Source organism: Fragaria vesca, linkage group LG6 (assembly GCF_000184155.1).
Source record: "Fragaria vesca subsp. vesca linkage group LG6, FraVesHawaii_1.0, whole genome shotgun sequence".
Classification (NCBI taxonomy): domain Eukaryota; kingdom Viridiplantae; phylum Streptophyta; class Magnoliopsida; order Rosales; family Rosaceae; genus Fragaria; species Fragaria vesca.
In genome coordinates this window covers 37,409,424-37,426,001 of record NC_020496.1, presented here as the reverse complement: position 1 = coordinate 37,426,001, position 16,578 = coordinate 37,409,424, and the positions used below count along the sequence as shown (strand labels likewise).

The following is a 16,578-nucleotide window of genomic DNA, read 5'->3' as shown; positions in this document are numbered from 1 at the left end:
ATAACATCAGGTGAGGTCTTATATGTGTATTAAAATTAACAATAAATCAAGATTATTTCTTACAAAATCGGATCAAAACGATTATTTCAAAGTTATATAATAAAAAAGTGATCATTTTAAATGATATATTTTGATTTTCAAATACTAACTACGTACTAATCAAGTTTATTCGTGATTGCGCGTGCCATTAGTCATTAAGACGAATAGGCGATCTCTATGAGCTTTTTAGGTGACCATTTCATCAAACCTTTCAAACATATAGATATGTCTTTGTCAATTTCATCAAACATTTCATATATGTAGGTCAGTCTTTGTTAATTTATCTATACGAAAGAAATTGATGCTTAATTAGCAGCAGCGACAATTTTTCCCGGAATATCAGTGTCAAATCCATAATGACATGATGTTACAATTGTCCAGACAGATTTTATCCACAACACATCAAGATTTAGGCTCTAAAATGGATAATCTATGATACACCGTATTATAAAAAAATCAATATCATGGGTTCTTTTTCTTGGACCGACACTATCAAGACTTTATTTTGTATTTATTTTATTTATGTCAGTGGAAAAAGAAACATTAAAATAAAAATCCAAACTAACTAGCATTGCCTATAAAATCGACGATACCCGTAATCGTCGAGCCATAACATCTAACACAAGCAAGTTTAGAGATTTCATACACAAAATCAAGCAGTTAACCCAGATTCTTTCCATTATTTCAGAAGATTCATTTCTCGGATTCTCCGTTAACCCCTACCATTTTTTCTCTATATAAACCTCTATTTGCTTCTTCTACCTTCCATCACTACCAAACCCTAAAACCTCTTCTTTACCATACTGATCATACTCACTCTGAGCAATCATCATGGCCCCAAATTTGAGCAATGGTTCTGCTGTTGTTAACGTCGACAATGGCGTAAACCCAAGTCCTTTTAGCCTTGAAGGTTCCAACTTGACGGCCAACGGCCATGTCATCCTCTCAGACGTCCCCAAAAACATAACACTCCGCCCATCACCCCATACCATCAGCAAGTCCACCGCCACCGGAGCTTTTGTTGGCTTCAACGCCGCCGAGGCTAGCAGTCGCCACGTGGTGCCCATCGGCCAGCTGAAGGATATTCGGTTCATGAGCATCTTCCGGTTTAAAGTCTGGTGGACCACTCACTGGGTCGGTTCCAAAGGCAGTGATCTCGAGCAGGAGACGCAAATCGTGATCCTTGAAAACTCTGACGCCGGCAGGCCCTACGTCGTCATCCTCCCTCTCCTTGAAGGTGGCTTCCGCGCATCCATCCAGCCCGGCGTCGAGAATTTCCTTGACGTCTGCTTGGAGAGCGGGTCAACTCAGGTCACAGACAAGGGATTCTCCAGCGTGCTTTATCTTCACGCCGGAGAAGACCCCTTCACGCTGGTGCAGGACGCCGTCAAGGTCGCCAAGGCCCACCTGGGAACGTTCAACTTGTTGGAGGAGAAGACACCACCTGGAATCGTGGACAAGTTTGGTTGGTGCACGTGGGATGCTTTTTACCTCACTGTTCACCCTCGCGGCGTCATTGAAGGCGTGAGGAACCTCGTGGAGGGCGGGTGCCCTCCAGGGCTAGTGTTGTTGGATGATGGATGGCAGTCTATCGGCCACGACTCTGATCCCATCACTAAAGAAGGGATGGGCCAGACCGCGGCCGGTGAGCAAATGCCGTGCAGGCTGCTCAAGTTTCAAGAGAATTACAAGTTCATAGACTATGAGAGTTCCAAGGACCCTAATATTAAAGGCATGGGCGCCTTTGTGAAGGACTTGAAGGACGAGTTCAAGAGCGTTGACTATGTGTACGTGTGGCATGCGCTGTGTGGGTACTGGGGTGGAATCCGGCCACATGTTCCTGGCCTGCCGGAGGCTGTGGTTATTGAGCCGAAACTGTCACCGGGGTTGAAGAACACGATGGAAGATCTGGCCGTGGATAAGATTGTCAACACTGGGGTTGGATTGGTCCCACCGGAAATGGTTAGCCAAATGTATGAAGGGCTCCACTCTCACCTGAAGTCAGTTGGGATCGACGGCGTCAAGGTCGACGTTATCCATGTAAGTCCCAAACCCCTCATGTATTTTATTGGTAGTTATTGGTAGTTGGGTTTTGGACGGTGGTGAAGTTAATAACTGATATTGACCTAGAAAGTTCTTATGTGTCATGATCTTATTATCCACTTGACCATGACCGGTTGGTATTATCAAAAATTCAATTTCTTTGACTTGTTGATCGGTGCGTCACCTATTTTTCATAAGAAATTGATTTAATTTTAATTTTTCTTTGGGTGCAGTTGTTGGAAATGTTGTGTGAGAACTATGGTGGACGTGTGAACTTGGCTAAAGCATACTACGATGCCCTGACAGCTTCGGTGAGGAAGCATTTCGACGGCAATGGCGTCATTGCTAGCATGGAGCACTGCAACGACTTCATGTTCCTCGGAACCGAAGCCATCACTCTCGGCCGTGTTGGTATGTCCTTTTGATTCGATTTCGACTTGGTTTTATTTGTACATTTATTCGTGTGTTGCATTTTGTTAACAACTTGTTTTGTCATGCTTTGTGTAGGTGACGATTTCTGGTGCACCGATCCCTCCGGTGATCCCAACGGTACCTTTTGGTTGCAAGGGTGTCACATGGTTCATTGTGCTTACAATAGCTTGTGGATGGGCAACTTCATACAGCCGGATTGGGACATGTTCCAGTCCACTCATCCCTGTGCCGCTTTCCATGCTGCCTCTAGAGCAATCTCCGGCGGTCCAATTTATGTCAGTGACACTGTGGGGAAGCACAACTTTGAGTTGCTCAAAACCCTAGTGGTGCCGGACGGCTCTATCCTTCGCTGCGAGTACTATGCTCTCCCTACTCGTGATTGTCTCTTTGAGGATCCTCTCCATGATGGCCGCACCATGCTAAAAATTTGGAATCTCAACAAGGTAATTGATCAAGCTAACTTGCCAATCTGTTACTTATATATCATCGTTGTACATTATGTGTGTGCTAATTTGTTAATCTCTTTTAACAGTACAATGGAGTTCTTGGGGCATTTAACTGCCAAGGAGGAGGCTGGAGCCGTGAGACTAGGCGAAACCAATGTTTTTCCAAGTATGTAGGAAAGGTGACCTCCAAGGCCAACCCTAAGGACATCGAGTGGAACAGTGGCAAGAATCCAATTTCCATTGAGGGAGTGCAAGTGTTTGCCTTGTACTATCACCAGGCCAAGAAGCTAGTCCTGTCCAAGCCAACCGAGGATGTGGAGTTGTCACTGGAGCCCTTCAACTTTGAACTAATTATCGTTTCTCCGGTGACTACTTTGCCTAGCAAGTCTGTGCAATTTGCTCCAATTGGCCTAGTGAACATGCTCAACACTGGAGGCGCTGTGAAGTCGTTGGTTTACGGTGAGGAGGGGAACTCTGTTCAAATCGGGGTGAAGGGCACCGGAGAGATGAGGGTGTTTGCGTCTGAGAAGCCACTAGGTTGCAGGATTGGTGGAAGCCCTGTCGCTTTTGAGTATGAAGAGAACATGGTGAGAGTTCATGTGCCATGGACCGGTAACTCCAGCTTGTCTATTGTGGAGTACATATTCTAGATCTATAGGTCACTTTGGTTATTTTTCTTTAGAAGCAAGTGAGCAAAGGGACTAGCTAGCTATGTTTAAGCAGTACTATTTTCCAATTTTTCGTTTTTGCACCCTTTATTAGTACTATGGGAGAATTGACTATGTTTCATTATGGTTTCCAGTGATACAAATTAGCAGACTTTCACTATGACTTTGTGGTGGTTTTTGTGAGCATTTCTCTTAATGACATGACACATTTGATTGAAATTGAAAGTGATCAGATCTTACGGGCCGGAATGGCAATGCTTCTTAAGTTGAAAAAAATTAATGGAGTTGGTATGCAAATGCAAAATTAAACAACAACTAGATACAAGAAGGAAAATAAACATAGAATCCAAATCCCATAGTAGCAGTTGATATGCTGATAGGTAAAATAAACAAGGAAAATAAACAACAACTACGACCAAGTCTATGTTACTGGTAATATTGATATGCTGAAAAAGCCAAACATGGTATAGCTGCAGATGGCCAAATGTTGGGTGAAAAGTTAATATGAACATCTTTCCACATTGAAGCCCTTTTCTATATCCATGATTTCCATTGATACCATTGCCAGACCAGACCACACTTTTCCCTCTTACACCCTCTTACTCTGTATAGTAAGATTCCCCACCAAATCCAACGGTCACAAAGTTTTGAATACGGCAAGTCCCTGATTAATAGACCATTCATTACTGTGTCCGAAAACATAAAGAAAGAAGCAAACCTTCGTCTTCATCATTACAGAGAAACCTCACACTCTCAAAAGAACAAGCCTTTTGCTCAGAAAAGGGACTCAGCTTTCTGAATTTATGGTAATGTTTTCCTCTTTATTCTTCTTTGTGGTAAAGTTTTCTTCTTTGTGGTAAAGTTTGGTCTGAATTTGAGGTGAGGGTTGATTTTTCAACGACGGAGGAGGAGTGGTTTGACCCGACCCGGGAGCTGGGAAAGCTGGTGGAGATTGAACAGGGTAAAAAGGAAGTGAGCTTTCTTGAGTTGAAGATTGAGGAGAAAAACAGAGAGCTTTGTGCTAGAGAGAAGAGGATAGAGGAGCTTGAGGGGAAGGAGTTGAGAGAGGAGAGATTGAAAAGTTTAAATGAGTTGATTAGGAAATGTGATGAGGAGATGGAGAGTTGGAATACATTGGAAGCTAGAGAGAGGAAGATGAGGGAGTGTAATGTGGGTTTTGGTTTGTTGAACAAGGAAATGGAGGAGTGGGGATGTAGGGTTGAGATGAAGGAGAGGGAGCTGGAAGGGTGTGTGGTGAAGATGATGGAGTCGAGAATTGAGGAGCTTGAGTTGATTGAGAAGAGGGTTAATGATTGTGTTGGTGAAGTTGGGTTGAGAGTAGAGGGTTTTGAAGAACGTGAGAAATCGATGATGATGAAAGAGAGACAGCAGTTGGATGCAATGCGCGAGGGGGAAAGGAATTTGGATTCAGCTCGAAAGGCAGTGAAAGAGAAGGAAAGAGTTTTGGAGACTCTACGCCGGAGACTTGTAAGGAAGGAGATGGATCTTGAAGAGTAGCACAATGTGATTGAGTGGAAAGAGAGACTAGTTAAATCGAGAACTGAGCAACTTGATTCAAAGGACAAGAGAATCAATCAACTCCTCAATGAGGTTCTGTTGAAGGAAAAAGAGTTGGAATCATTACAAACATGGTTACAAGAGCGTGATGAAAGAAATGTGGATTCACTATCCCATAGAGTTAAAAGTGATCAATCCCGGATCAACATGGATGGTAGAAGCTTACAGATGGTCATGAATGAGTAGTGGAAAAAATTGATTCGCAGGTAGCCTACTGTCAGATGTACGTTCTACATGCATCATCGGACCCGGCGAAATTGGTTTTGGATGCAATGCAAGGGTTTTATCCGTCAGATGTTGATGTGGAAAACAGAGATCTTGAGACTGATCATTTGCGGGTTGTAAGAAAGGGCTGTATGATTTTGGTACGGGAGTTAAAGAGAATGTCGCCAATAATTAATCCTCAGGTGAGAGAAGAAGCAGTAAAATTGGCAGCTGATTGGGATGAGAAGATGGCTCAAGGCGCTGATAATAGTTGGGAGGCTTCAGGCTTTTTGCGGCTCATCACTACGTATCAATTGACAAGTAATTATCATTTGAGGGAGCTTCGAATGCTTCTTGATGAGGTTTCTCAACCAGATGAAGTTGCTGAGTTGAGTAGGGCACTTGGTATCATAGATACGGCACCTGCTGGTGAGCTCTTTTTGTGTTTCAAAATCCTCTTTCTAAAAGTGTTGCTTAGTTTATAACACTGATAACATCCATATGACCATATCACATATAAGCTAGCATTTGATAATGTTGATGTTTGGCCTTAGAAGACCTGCATGCCCTGTAGATGACAAGAGAAAATGAAAATGTATGCTCATAGTTCTTGCATTACATTTATAATTTGGTTGTTAGATGTTTCTAGCATGTCTTGATTTCTTCAAAATTTTCTCATCGCTCTGAACGGACATGTGTGGTGCCAGTGCCTTCTTTGCTAGCTCTTCTTAGCATACCATTTCATCGTTTTCTAATTTCAAAGTGTGCTTGTATAAATCAGTCTTTTACGCTGTTTATCTCCGACCATAAGTACCACCTCATGTAATAAAAGAATTGTCTTGCTCATCTTTAGTTTTGCTTAAAATGTTTTGAAGTAGTAATCGCTTAGCAATTGAGTCAAATAACCAAACTACAGTTGGCACACAATGGTCTAAATGTTGTGTTACAAATTCAAGTTTAGCGACCTTTTACTTCCTTTTCTCTGTTTCTTCTTATTGTACTTGCATAGTGGCAAGTGTCGTTTCTTCCATAGTCAAGACTGAAAGATTAGAATCTTCACTGCCAAGAAATGAATCCATTCTTTCTCCTCCGAATAATAATATACAGAATGAAAGGATTGTTTCTCTTCCTTCGATTGCCAAAATTGAGGTACCAGAATCTTTTGGAACTATAAATGCAACAACTCTTTCTTCACCGAATAGTGCTGAGCAACCAGAATCTTCTCTTGGTAGAAATGCAGCAACTCTTTCTTCTCCGAATACTTCTTTACAGAAAGACTTGTTGGTGGTTCTTCAATCATCAGACCCTGCAAAACTTGTGTTGGATATGATGCAGCGGTCTTTTTGGTATTATTGGAGTCATAGAGATGTTAGTTCCAAAGAAAGGGTTGCATTGAGTAATATTTCTCTATTGAAGATTCTAAAGGAACTCTCCATGCATGTTGGACTTCATCTGAAAGAAAATGCAACAAATCTAGCCTCCCAGTGGACAGCAAAGTTGATAGCTGATACTGAGGATTCAGTGGAGAGTTTGGGATATTTGCTGTTTATAGCTATGTATGGATTGGTTGGAACCTTACCTGAAGATGAGATTATAATGCTTCTTAAGGGTTTCACAGCATAGACAGTCTCTAGAGTTATGTCAGACACATTCTTTCGCAGATTATATCCCCGGTTAGTTTCTCCAAAATTAGCTTTCATGTTGTGATGTCCGTGTTTATCCCTGGTCTCCGAACAATTCCTAACTTTTCTTTCTTGGTATGTTTTTCAAGTCTTGATTTTCCTTTTGATGAACCCTATAATTATTTTTATCTATGCATTGCAGATTTTATGCAGAAGCTTATTGAAAAGCAGCTACTAATGGAGGCTGTCAAATCTATTTGTGCCTTCAAAATAATGACAAGCTCCCACCATCGCCACTTTTAAGAGAATATGAGGAGGGTGTAAGGATGACTGGAGAAATTTGCAGGTCACAGACGACACCTGATGAAAAGATACCTTGTAGCACTTCCTTAGATTTCCATTTACTTCTGTTTAATCAATTATGTCTAGGATTATCCGCAGTGTAAAATTATACATGAAGGCTTTATTTTTTTTTCATTTTTTTTTACAGGATATGGCTGTGAATGGTAAAATAGCTGAGCTAAGAGCTGCCTTACAGTGCATGAAAGATTACAACCTCGAGTCTGAATACTCGAAGATTGTTGAAAACCAAATAGTTCAGCTTGAAATGCTCAAGAAAAAATGGAGAAGTTCGGCACCCAAAGTTGAACAAGAAGAGAGAAAAAGAAAGAACCCTTGTCCTAGCTCTTCTACCCCGAAGTTGCAACCAGGAAAAGTATCAAAAATAAAAATCTTTTTCAGTGGTTTGAAAGAATCCTAGTGTGAAGTTCCACTCCTGTGAAACTGCGAAGTAACGCTTTACACAGTAATCCGGGATAACCTTCCATCTGCAAGTTGCTGAAAGATAGTCTACCATTCACTCCTAATCGTATCCATGGCACAACTTTTAGGAAAGAAACTCATGTATTTGAATGAACTGTTGGTAGAAACTAGAAAGTAGAGACCCTTGACATATGTAGTAGTGCTTGAAATTGTGTTAACAGTTAATTGGGACGGTATTAGCTTGTGTAATATTCCAGGTTAGAGTGGACAGCACTAGTTGCAGTAGGATAACTACCTCCTCCAAGTGCAGGTGCTCCAAAGTTTGAGCCTCCATAACCAGCACCTCCTCTATAAGCAGCCACTGAGTCGAGAGAGTTCTAAGTTTCAACAGCAATATGCTTCAGAATGGGACTCCTATGAACGAAAAGAACTGTGTTGAACTTAGGGACTTTCATCTGTTTACATATACAGCTAAGAGAATAACTAGGATTAGGAGTTCTACCCATATAATTCTGCTGTTTGATTAATATTGATCCAACTGGAAATAACTAAAGTGTTTTAGATAATGTTAAGTCCATATTTTTTCCAACACAAGCTAAGTGGAACTCCACTGGTAATACAGAGATGAGCTTAATCAGCATAGACTAACAGTGTCCAGTGTCCAAGCCAACCGAGGATGTGAAGTTGTCGCTGGAGCCCTTCAACTTTGAACTCCGGTGACTGCTTTGCCTAGCAAGTCTGTCCAGTTTGCCTCAATTGGCTTAGTGAACATTCTCCACACCGGAGGTGGTGTCAAGTCTTTGGTTTACGGTGAGGAGGGGAACTCTGTTCAAATTGGGGAGAAGGGCACCGGAGAGATGAGGGTGTTTGCCTCTGAGAAGCCACTAGGTTGCAGGATTGATGGAAGCACGTTGCTTTTGAGTATGAAGAGAACATGGTGAGAGTTCATGTTTTAGAGATCTATATGTCACTTGGTTATTTTTCTTTAGGAGCAAGTGAGCGAGGGACTAGCTAGCTATGTTTAAGCAGTTCTATTTTCCAATTTTTCGTTTTTGCACCCTTCATTAGTACTATGGGAGAATTGACTATGTTTCATTATGGTTTCCAGTAATACAAATTATCAGACTTTTCACTATGACTTTGTGGTAGTTTTAATTTGTGAGCAATTCTCTTAATGACATGATACAGTTGACTGAAATTAAAGTGGTTCTTAGCTACGAATGAAGGTTTGTGAAATCACAAAATTTCCTTGGCAATGTTTGTCAAGTAGGAAAAAAAAAAAAAAAAAAAAAGTGGAAAAATTTTGTTGGCATTGGCAATGCTTCTCAAGTCGACAAAATTAGCGTAGTTCGTAGGAAGCAAAATTAAACTACGGGTGTTTTTAACATACGCATTATTGGCTAAAACTAGTAACTACAGATGAAACTAGAAGGGAAATAAACATAGAACCCAAAGCAATGTACATAGCAATCATGTTGGTGACCCTACGGTGTTTCACTAGCAGCCACTGTAATCCTCCGTTAGTAGGGTGTTCCATAGATTGTACCAAGAGTTGGGATCGTCACCTTTTGCATCATTGATCGGTATGACATTACCATCATCATGACCAACAACGAAGTCTAAGTTACTGGTACTATTGATATGCTCATAGGTACTACAAGTAGTAGTTGAGCTTTGCTGAAAGTCCTTCTCATAGTTGTAGTAGTTGTTATTGCATGGGGTGTACGTACTATCGACCACATTTACATCACTAATTGGCATGAAGTTACCAAGATCCGCAGTACAGAATTGTTGATCCTTACCGTTAGTACTGCTAGTAGTAGTTGAAATCTGTTGTAAGCCATTCTCAAAGTAGTTGTTGTTGCCGGGCATACTGAATTGCTGGTCATTAGCGCCACCTGAACTTTGTGGTAAATCCTTCTCCTTTACCGAAGAGTTCTCCACAACTTGGTTATCGACTTTCCTTAACCTCTTGCTCTTTGGCATAATGGAGGTTGATGGGTAGTCTTTGTTATTCTTCCTCTTATTGCACTTCATCCCTCTCAATCTTGGAGGATCATATTCACATAACGTATCCTTGGTCTTCTTGGATTCGGATGAGCGTTTGTTCTTTTTGAGATGACAAATCACCCAATGGGGAGAGAAATTGCTGCTGTACTCTTCCATATGCCAAGCAGCATGGTGCAAAGAATCATCACTCTCATACCGGAATTTCCTCTTCGTCCCAATAGGTTTCCCATTCTCATCATCAACTGGTCTTGATCTTTCACCCTCACTCCATGTCCCTAAGTTTGTCCTACGATCAATCCGCTTACCTTTGGGGTTTAACTTCCTGTGAATCGCAAAGAAATACAAGGATTCTTCGTCTTGCCGTTCGAATCTCTCCCAAATCTCCCAAGGCTCTTCGCCATAGATGTCAACCTCAGGCAACTTTAGGTATGGTGGTGGAGATACAGACTCTTCCCCATTCACCTTGCCATACAGGTAATAGTTCACCAACTCATAATCCTTCGGATGGAACCTGAAACCCTTTGGCATTACAATCGACATTGTTGTTTGGAAGCTGAAAAAGAACTTTAAGCTGAGAAGTTAGTGTTGAAGTTTTATACAATCCTAATACTTATCAGAAGTCCTTTTATAAGCTATCAGATGTACTACTTCCGGAACTTGGCTATCTTCGTTTTAGGTAAGTACAGAACTATATTCTTTTTAGGTAAGCACAGAACTATCAGTATTCCTTCCTTTTCTGGGTAAATCTAGCCAGACCTCAATACATTCCTTTTAGGTAAGTACAGAACTATCAGTATTCCTTTTCTGGGTAAATCTGGCTAGACCTCAATACTTGCCTCAAATCAAACCCAATACTAGTATGGATGCAAATACTAAACAGCATTGTGCCGTGAGTCCGTGACAGTTGGTAAAATTACTGGATCAACTAAGAGAAAGTTCAACAACAATGTGAACAGGAATCAAATCCCAAATATTTTCTATGTAAATCATCTAAATAATTTCAACAGAATTTTCAGTCTTTATGCTTTGTTTCTAGACATATCTAAGCAGAAAGACTAACAGGATACACCACTCAACCAACCTCAGGTTGGCAGTCAAAAATAAGGACAATTCCCTTTTTACAGTCCTTTGCGTAAAATAAGAAACACTGGAAACTAAAAATTTAAGCAATTGGTAAAGCAGGTTTCCTTCAAAATTAGAGTTCTCTTAGATTTAACAATTACCTGACTGTACAAAAGCTGAAAATTAGCCCATCTTTAAGTTGCATCGCCTTTCGATGACTCTTTCACCCAAGACGTAGGGCTTGAACTAGGCATGGAAGGTTCACCCAGTTTCATGTGCTCATCACCATCTTTTCTTTCAGACTGTTCAGATTCTGCATCGCCTGATGCAGATGTATCCTGGGAAGTAGTGCTTGCTAGTTTATCTGCAGGCTGAATATCAGCAGATAATGCCGCCCTAGGAGTGGTGGATGGAGATTTTTCACCACCATTGCTGGAGTTACTAGATGTCAACCACACAAATTTTAAGTCACACCCTTCCCAGCATTTACCATTGAGAAATGCTTTCTCTGCTGAACGCCGTGTTGCAAAAGTTATACGAGCTGAGCATTTCTTTGATATGTCCAACTCACTACTACTATCACGAGATTCCAGATCTTCTAATTCCACATTAGAAATATCACCACATGGTACAAAGTGTTCCTTGATAACAGTAACCTGGAAGGAAGACATTAAAATCAGTTTACCTTCCATAGAAGTATTTACAAACTGCAAAGTAAACCTAGAAGAAACCCATATAAAAGTACTATATTTTACCACATCTATAACAAGAGTTACTTTGTATGACATATGGTAACAGTTATATGAGCTGAGCATTTCTTTGATATGTCCAACTCACTACTACTATCAGATTTCTGTGATATCACAGAAAACTTACTCCACAAATTACTTAGTTTAAAACACAAAAAAAAAAAAGACTCTTAGTAAAAGAAAGGAAAAAGAACAGAGCCTAACAAATAGTTATATTCCATATACATCAAGGAAGATAGAAACTTCATATTCACAGGCTCTCACTCTAACAAGTTATTCCATGAATACCATAAATTCTTTTCTAAAGTCTCCATTTAAAATATTGAGGAAGCAAAAACTTTCAACTTCTTTCTCTGACTAGGTAAGTTTGAAAAGATTATTGGTCATATTACAAATGAACACGTCTTAAATTTACGGTTAGACTAAGCATATGTGTCGTCAAAGAATCCAAACTAATGCAAGTTTATAGTCGAAGGTACTGATAAGTGATCTCATTCCTTATTTCACCTCTTAACTCACTGATTATCTTTTCCTAAGAAACTCCTAACACACTCATAAGAGACATGAATTAATAAATATGCTAATTGATTGAGCAATGTGTGAGGAACATGTGATGTGGTCAGCTACCCAAAAACTTTAATCATCGATCTCCTCATACAGCAATGCAAAATTAGAAAAATTATCTTTCGTTGAGAGAGAGAGAGAGAGAGAGAGAGAGAGAGAGAGGGACAACTTACATTTGCAAATCCAGATGGTAAAGGAGGGAGAATTCTAAATCCAGTAGGACGATTGTCTAATTTGTATCTATTCAGTGGAACAGGAGTCCCTAGTGGTACTGATGGACGAATCATCTGATGCTTCAAGGTAGGAGATTGCTGTAGAGTCATAGCTGTACTTGCTTTAGGACTATGGGAGACGACGGTATCCCCGGATTGGTTCTTGTCAGTCAACATCTCATCAGCCAGTGCTGACACAGGAGTAGGAGTAGGACTGGAGGAACTCGGAGTAGCAACTTTATCAGCGTCAGCTGCTAATCCCACTTTGCGTCTCTTGGCAGCTAGCTCTGTGTCTGCCTCACCCTTTGGTCCGCCCTGGAAACAAAAGTTTGAAAAAGGCTATATAAATGATAAAGTAGAGACTAGTATAATTGAACCCTCATCCATATAGCATGTAACTCAGTGTCAAACTCTTTCAATGCTAAGAAAAAAGTTAAAGTTTACAAGACAAACTCTTCGCAATTAGTACCTAGTGAAACATCATATCAATTGAAAGAAAGCCAAGATGTGACATGCCCCAAACGAAAAATAGTAACATTAGCAAGAATTACGTGTTGGCCTTACTTGTTTCTCAAGCTTGTACAACTGGCGACGAAAGTCATTCCGTTTCTGGTCCAGCATTTCCTGCTTCTTGCGAAGTTCCTCCTTTAACTGCTCTAAATTTTCTAGCTTTTTCTGCAGAGGTGGAGCCTTGGGACCATTTGAGATTACAGGCTTAGAGTTATCAAAGGATGGTACAGAAGCATCAGATGCATGAACAATACTACCCTTTGAAGAAGATTGTTGATTATCCTTGCTAAAACTAGAACCAGATGAATGGAGTGGAACTGAAACAGCTGTCAAACCAGGGGAACTTTCAGAAACCATACTAGCCTTGCCAGGGCCATCCTCTGGAATGCTATCACGATTTGCCCACCACAACTTGATAAAACGATTACCCATTACAGCATCAGGTGCCTTTAAAGCAGCTTCAGCCTCTTCTCTCTTGGAAAACTGGACAAAAGCTCGCTCACTATTTGATGGAATATGAATGTCCAAAATCTCTCCAAATTTTTGAAAATGAGAAACAAGAGCCTCCCTTCTGTTGCTTTTCTGAGGAATACCGTTGACAAATAGAGTACGTAATGCTTTCTGAGATGGTTTCCGAACAGTACGCATAGTATCATACGGTCTCTTGGCTAACGAGTTTAGGGTTTTGGAGTTTGTATCCTCTGCAATGCTACGCTTTCCTTGATGTTGCTGATGAATGTTGATTTGTGACTCGGTTACATTCTCAGGATTATCTGAATAGTTTATTGTAGGGTCAATTTTCTCCTTCACGTCTGGTCTGTTTTTTGAGCTACCAATTCTGCCCCAGACTGACACACTTGTACTCTGTGAACCCGCAGCAGTACCAACAGTTCTAATTGGGTATTCATTGTCTGCGTTATCACACAATCTAGCTTGATGACGGTCAGAAGGATCATCATTTGATAAGGAGTCAGTTTCATCATTCCTAGGTGACTGAAGGCCTAGAATTGCATTTGAGGTTTCAGGACCATTATTGTTCCACAGGGGTTGATCAGGGTCATACAAGTCAGTTCCACCCAAAGAAGTATCATCAGTGACACTAGACTTGCTCGCTTTGCTATGCAATCCTTTGTTATTCATCAATGTAGTTGAAGATGCACTGACTGATGGTAGAGGTCCAGGACCAGTGGGTTTTCCAAGTAGGTGTGCGCTTGGAAGTGAAACAGGAAGATTGAACTGGGAAAGACTCTGTAATTGAAGAAAATATGATTTTAACCAAAAACACAGGCCATAAATAATGAAGTTTGAAGCTAAACACTGAAAACAAAACAAACAAAGAAACAAACAAAAAAAACCAAAATACAGCTACGATAAGACCCAGCATAATGACTGAATGCATTAGTGAAGGTATGCAAAAAGGATTCATTTGTGAGTTTATGAGACGAATCAAATGCATCATACTAATTGATAAGGAAATAGTAACGCAAAACAACTAGCCAGCATTCCAGAAGTTAGATCAACTAGCCAGGAAGCTCTAATGTAACAAGTCTGATCAACACAAATAAAATAATTATTTACTAATGGGTACATGCACAAACTGAAATTGGCATTACAGAACAAAGCTTGACATCATCAGCCACATGACTCGCAACTTATACAGTGCCAAATATTGAAAAAACAGGCTGTAAGATTGTTAAAGAAAACAGCTAATTGTACCAATCACGATGGAATAAATATTTCAATTAACCTAAAAAGCAGTAAAAGTACCTGCACATCTTCAACAACAATCCGATTGACTCCATGTTCCATTGGACACATGTCCCCTCTTAGACAAAACCCACGCTCCTCAAAGTCTCTACATCTTTGGCGAGGGATGCCCAAATTTAAAGAAGAACGGATTGGTGGTCTGAGTGTACCTTGCAACCCAATTGAATGCAGTGTATCCAGGCCACCGTTTGGTACTCCTGGAAGTAATCCAAATGCATTCCAGGACGCATTCTGTGGATTGGAAACATTTGGCAATCCCCGTCCTCCAAACATACTCGGAGGAAGGGATCCCTGCTGAACCAGCTGAGATGTAATATCAGAGCTGAACCTAGAATCACGTTGGCTCCATGATGCAGAGTCCCGTCCTCTTCCCCTACCAGGACCAAGGTCTCCAGGGAATGCTTGGTTTGCCCGCATCCTTTGATTTAAATCGAAAGGTGCTCGAGGCAGTGATGCTGAACCTGGGCGTCTTTTATCAAACTTTCCAGAAAAGTTCTCAAACGAAGTGGAATTATAATACTTTGATGGTGTACTCGCTTGAGAATCATTATCTCTGAAAGAGTGCCCATTTACAAAAGGTTTGTTCCTTTTTCTGTATGGCCTTGTTATATCTTGATCAAGGGTATCTCTCTCCAAAGACTGAGAACGAGCATCTCGTCTACGATGTTTGTGATTTCGATCATCATCGTCATCATCACTGACTTCCTTCTCCTCAGGATCACTAACAAAATCAGAAGCAGAAAGGCCACCTGGTTTTGGAGACGAAACATTTAATTCCATTTGATCCCTTGAAATCACTAGAATGTCTATTTACGTCAAGATAATTTCCAAACTCCCAGTAACAGCAACAAAATGCACTTGTTTGTCTATAGATACTCTAGTGAGCTGGGAACCTGGAAAGAGATAACAATTAGAAGTTTTCAACAACAACGAGAAACATAGGAGGTACATATCTCAAACTGAGTTAAAGAAGTCGGCAGTAGACATGAGGTTATTTACATCATACGTGTGCATCAAGGTAAAAGGTATATACGTTGCCATTCTTATCACAAAAGACCAATAGCCACAAACAGAACTGATAATCATCACTCAATGGCCTTTCAACTTGAACCAAAAAGGATCTCCAAAGTCAATTCTGATGAACAGTTTTGGCACAATGATGGGCCCATACATGTTAATAAACTAACTATAACATGCAAGCTACCAAATCCAGCTAAATAGAAAAACTATTCCCCTGCCCCTGGAGCACTACTGCAGTATTGCATGCTACTTCCATATTATTCTTTGGCTAAACGTAAAACCTATTCTGAGACCTAACATCTTCTGATACTTCGCAGTTTAAATGATGTACCAAAAGAAACAAGTACTTGCTTCTCGAGGCATTAAAGGCATGATGGAGAAACCTAAGTAGTAATTGACAATAATGAATCCCAAAACAAATCACAAGAACCCGAAAAGGTTTGCTTAAACTGTGTTTTATTTTTTGTTTATCTTATTATAAACAAGCTGTATGGCAAATGAAAAACATGCAGGCTGTGCTGGAAACGCCTTAAAACCTAATGATGAGAAGAGGAATAAGAACAAAAGAATAAGCATGACAAGTTACAGCATGGCACTCGCTCGCGGCGTCACAGTTATACCATGTGTCTCCTTCACAAGTTCCACAATCTAATGATTCCAGTGTTAATGATCACGAAAATCATTGCGTTTTCGACATAAATGTACCAAGCCAAATTCGCAAGTCACTTAAAACCCAGCCAAAGTCCATTGCAATGACCTCAAATAGCTACCTTCAGCTACATGAACCACTCAACGTTCCACATTCATCAAAATCCTCATTACAATCAATGAACACTAAGCACTAACGAAACTAAGCTCCTATAATCTACAGGTTTTCGATATCAACACAA

The 16,578-nt window shown here is 40.5% G+C and overlaps 4 protein-coding genes across 4 annotated transcripts; 2 read left to right on the top strand and 2 right to left on the bottom strand.

The window, feature by feature from the left end:
• The first annotated feature begins 802 nt into the window (after window positions 1–802).
• Window positions 803–3,760, top strand: LOC101303922 (probable galactinol--sucrose galactosyltransferase 5-like). Its single transcript, XM_004304604.1, has 4 exons — window positions 803–2,079; window positions 2,316–2,493; window positions 2,590–2,957; window positions 3,047–3,760. Exons 1-4 carry the CDS (start codon window positions 871–873, stop codon window positions 3,608–3,610), a joined length of 2,319 nt encoding a protein of 772 aa, XP_004304652.1. The 5' UTR covers window positions 803–870; the 3' UTR covers window positions 3,611–3,760.
• A 68-nt stretch (window positions 3,761–3,828) lies between these two features.
• LOC101301038 lies at window positions 3,829–7,033 on the top strand. The gene is made up of 4 exons (XM_004306318.1): window positions 3,829–3,916; window positions 4,491–5,116; window positions 5,413–5,839; window positions 6,420–7,033. Exons 1-4 carry the CDS (start codon window positions 3,829–3,831, stop codon window positions 7,031–7,033), a joined length of 1,755 nt encoding a protein of 584 aa, XP_004306366.1.
• Window positions 7,034–9,291: 2,258 nt separating this feature from the next.
• Window positions 9,292–10,344, bottom strand: LOC101300756 (protein FEZ-like). The gene has a single exon (XM_004306317.1). The coding sequence runs from the start codon at window positions 10,342–10,344 to the stop codon at window positions 9,292–9,294; it is 1,053 nt and encodes a 350-aa protein (XP_004306365.1).
• A 410-nt stretch (window positions 10,345–10,754) lies between these two features.
• On the bottom strand, window positions 10,755–15,448 carry LOC101303629 (zinc finger CCCH domain-containing protein 41-like). The gene is made up of 4 exons (XM_004304603.1): window positions 14,669–15,448; window positions 12,956–14,149; window positions 12,353–12,706; window positions 10,755–11,522 (listed from the first exon to the last, which is right to left on the bottom strand). Exons 1-4 carry the CDS (start codon window positions 15,446–15,448, stop codon window positions 11,061–11,063), a joined length of 2,790 nt encoding a protein of 929 aa, XP_004304651.1. The 3' UTR covers window positions 10,755–11,060.
• Window positions 15,449–16,578: the final 1,130 nt, after the last annotated feature.

What these genes read in the sequence shown, in the direction of transcription:
- LOC101303922 (XM_004304604.1), top strand. Translation starts at nt 871, where the DNA reads ATGGCCCCAAATTTGAGCAATGGTTCTGCTGTTGTTAACGTCGACAAT. An exon ending in CATCACTCTCGGCCGTGTTG is followed by an intron (nt 2,494 to 2,589) that starts GTATGTCCTTTT and finishes TGCTTTGTGTAG; the next exon opens with GTGACGATTTCTGGTGCACC. An exon ending in AAATTTGGAATCTCAACAAG is followed by an intron (nt 2,958 to 3,046) that starts GTAATTGATCAA and finishes CTCTTTTAACAG; the next exon opens with TACAATGGAGTTCTTGGGGC.
- LOC101301038 (XM_004306318.1), top strand. Translation starts at nt 3,829, where the DNA reads ATGACACATTTGATTGAAATTGAAAGTGATCAGATCTTACGGGCCGGA. An exon ending in AGACTCTACGCCGGAGACTT is followed by an intron (nt 5,117 to 5,412) that starts GTAAGGAAGGAG and finishes ATTGATTCGCAG; the next exon opens with GTAGCCTACTGTCAGATGTA. An exon ending in CATAGATACGGCACCTGCTG is followed by an intron (nt 5,840 to 6,419) that starts GTGAGCTCTTTT and finishes GTACTTGCATAG; the next exon opens with TGGCAAGTGTCGTTTCTTCC.
- LOC101300756 (XM_004306317.1), bottom strand. Translation starts at nt 10,344, where the DNA reads ATGTCGATTGTAATGCCAAAGGGTTTCAGGTTCCATCCGAAGGATTAT.
- LOC101303629 (XM_004304603.1), bottom strand. Translation starts at nt 15,448, where the DNA reads ATGGAATTAAATGTTTCGTCTCCAAAACCAGGTGGCCTTTCTGCTTCT. An exon ending in TTGTTGTTGAAGATGTGCAG is followed by an intron (nt 14,150 to 14,668) that starts GTACTTTTACTG and finishes CTTCAATTACAG; the next exon opens with AGTCTTTCCCAGTTCAATCT. An exon ending in TGTACAAGCTTGAGAAACAA is followed by an intron (nt 12,707 to 12,955) that starts GTAAGGCCAACA and finishes TTTTGTTTCCAG; the next exon opens with GGCGGACCAAAGGGTGAGGC.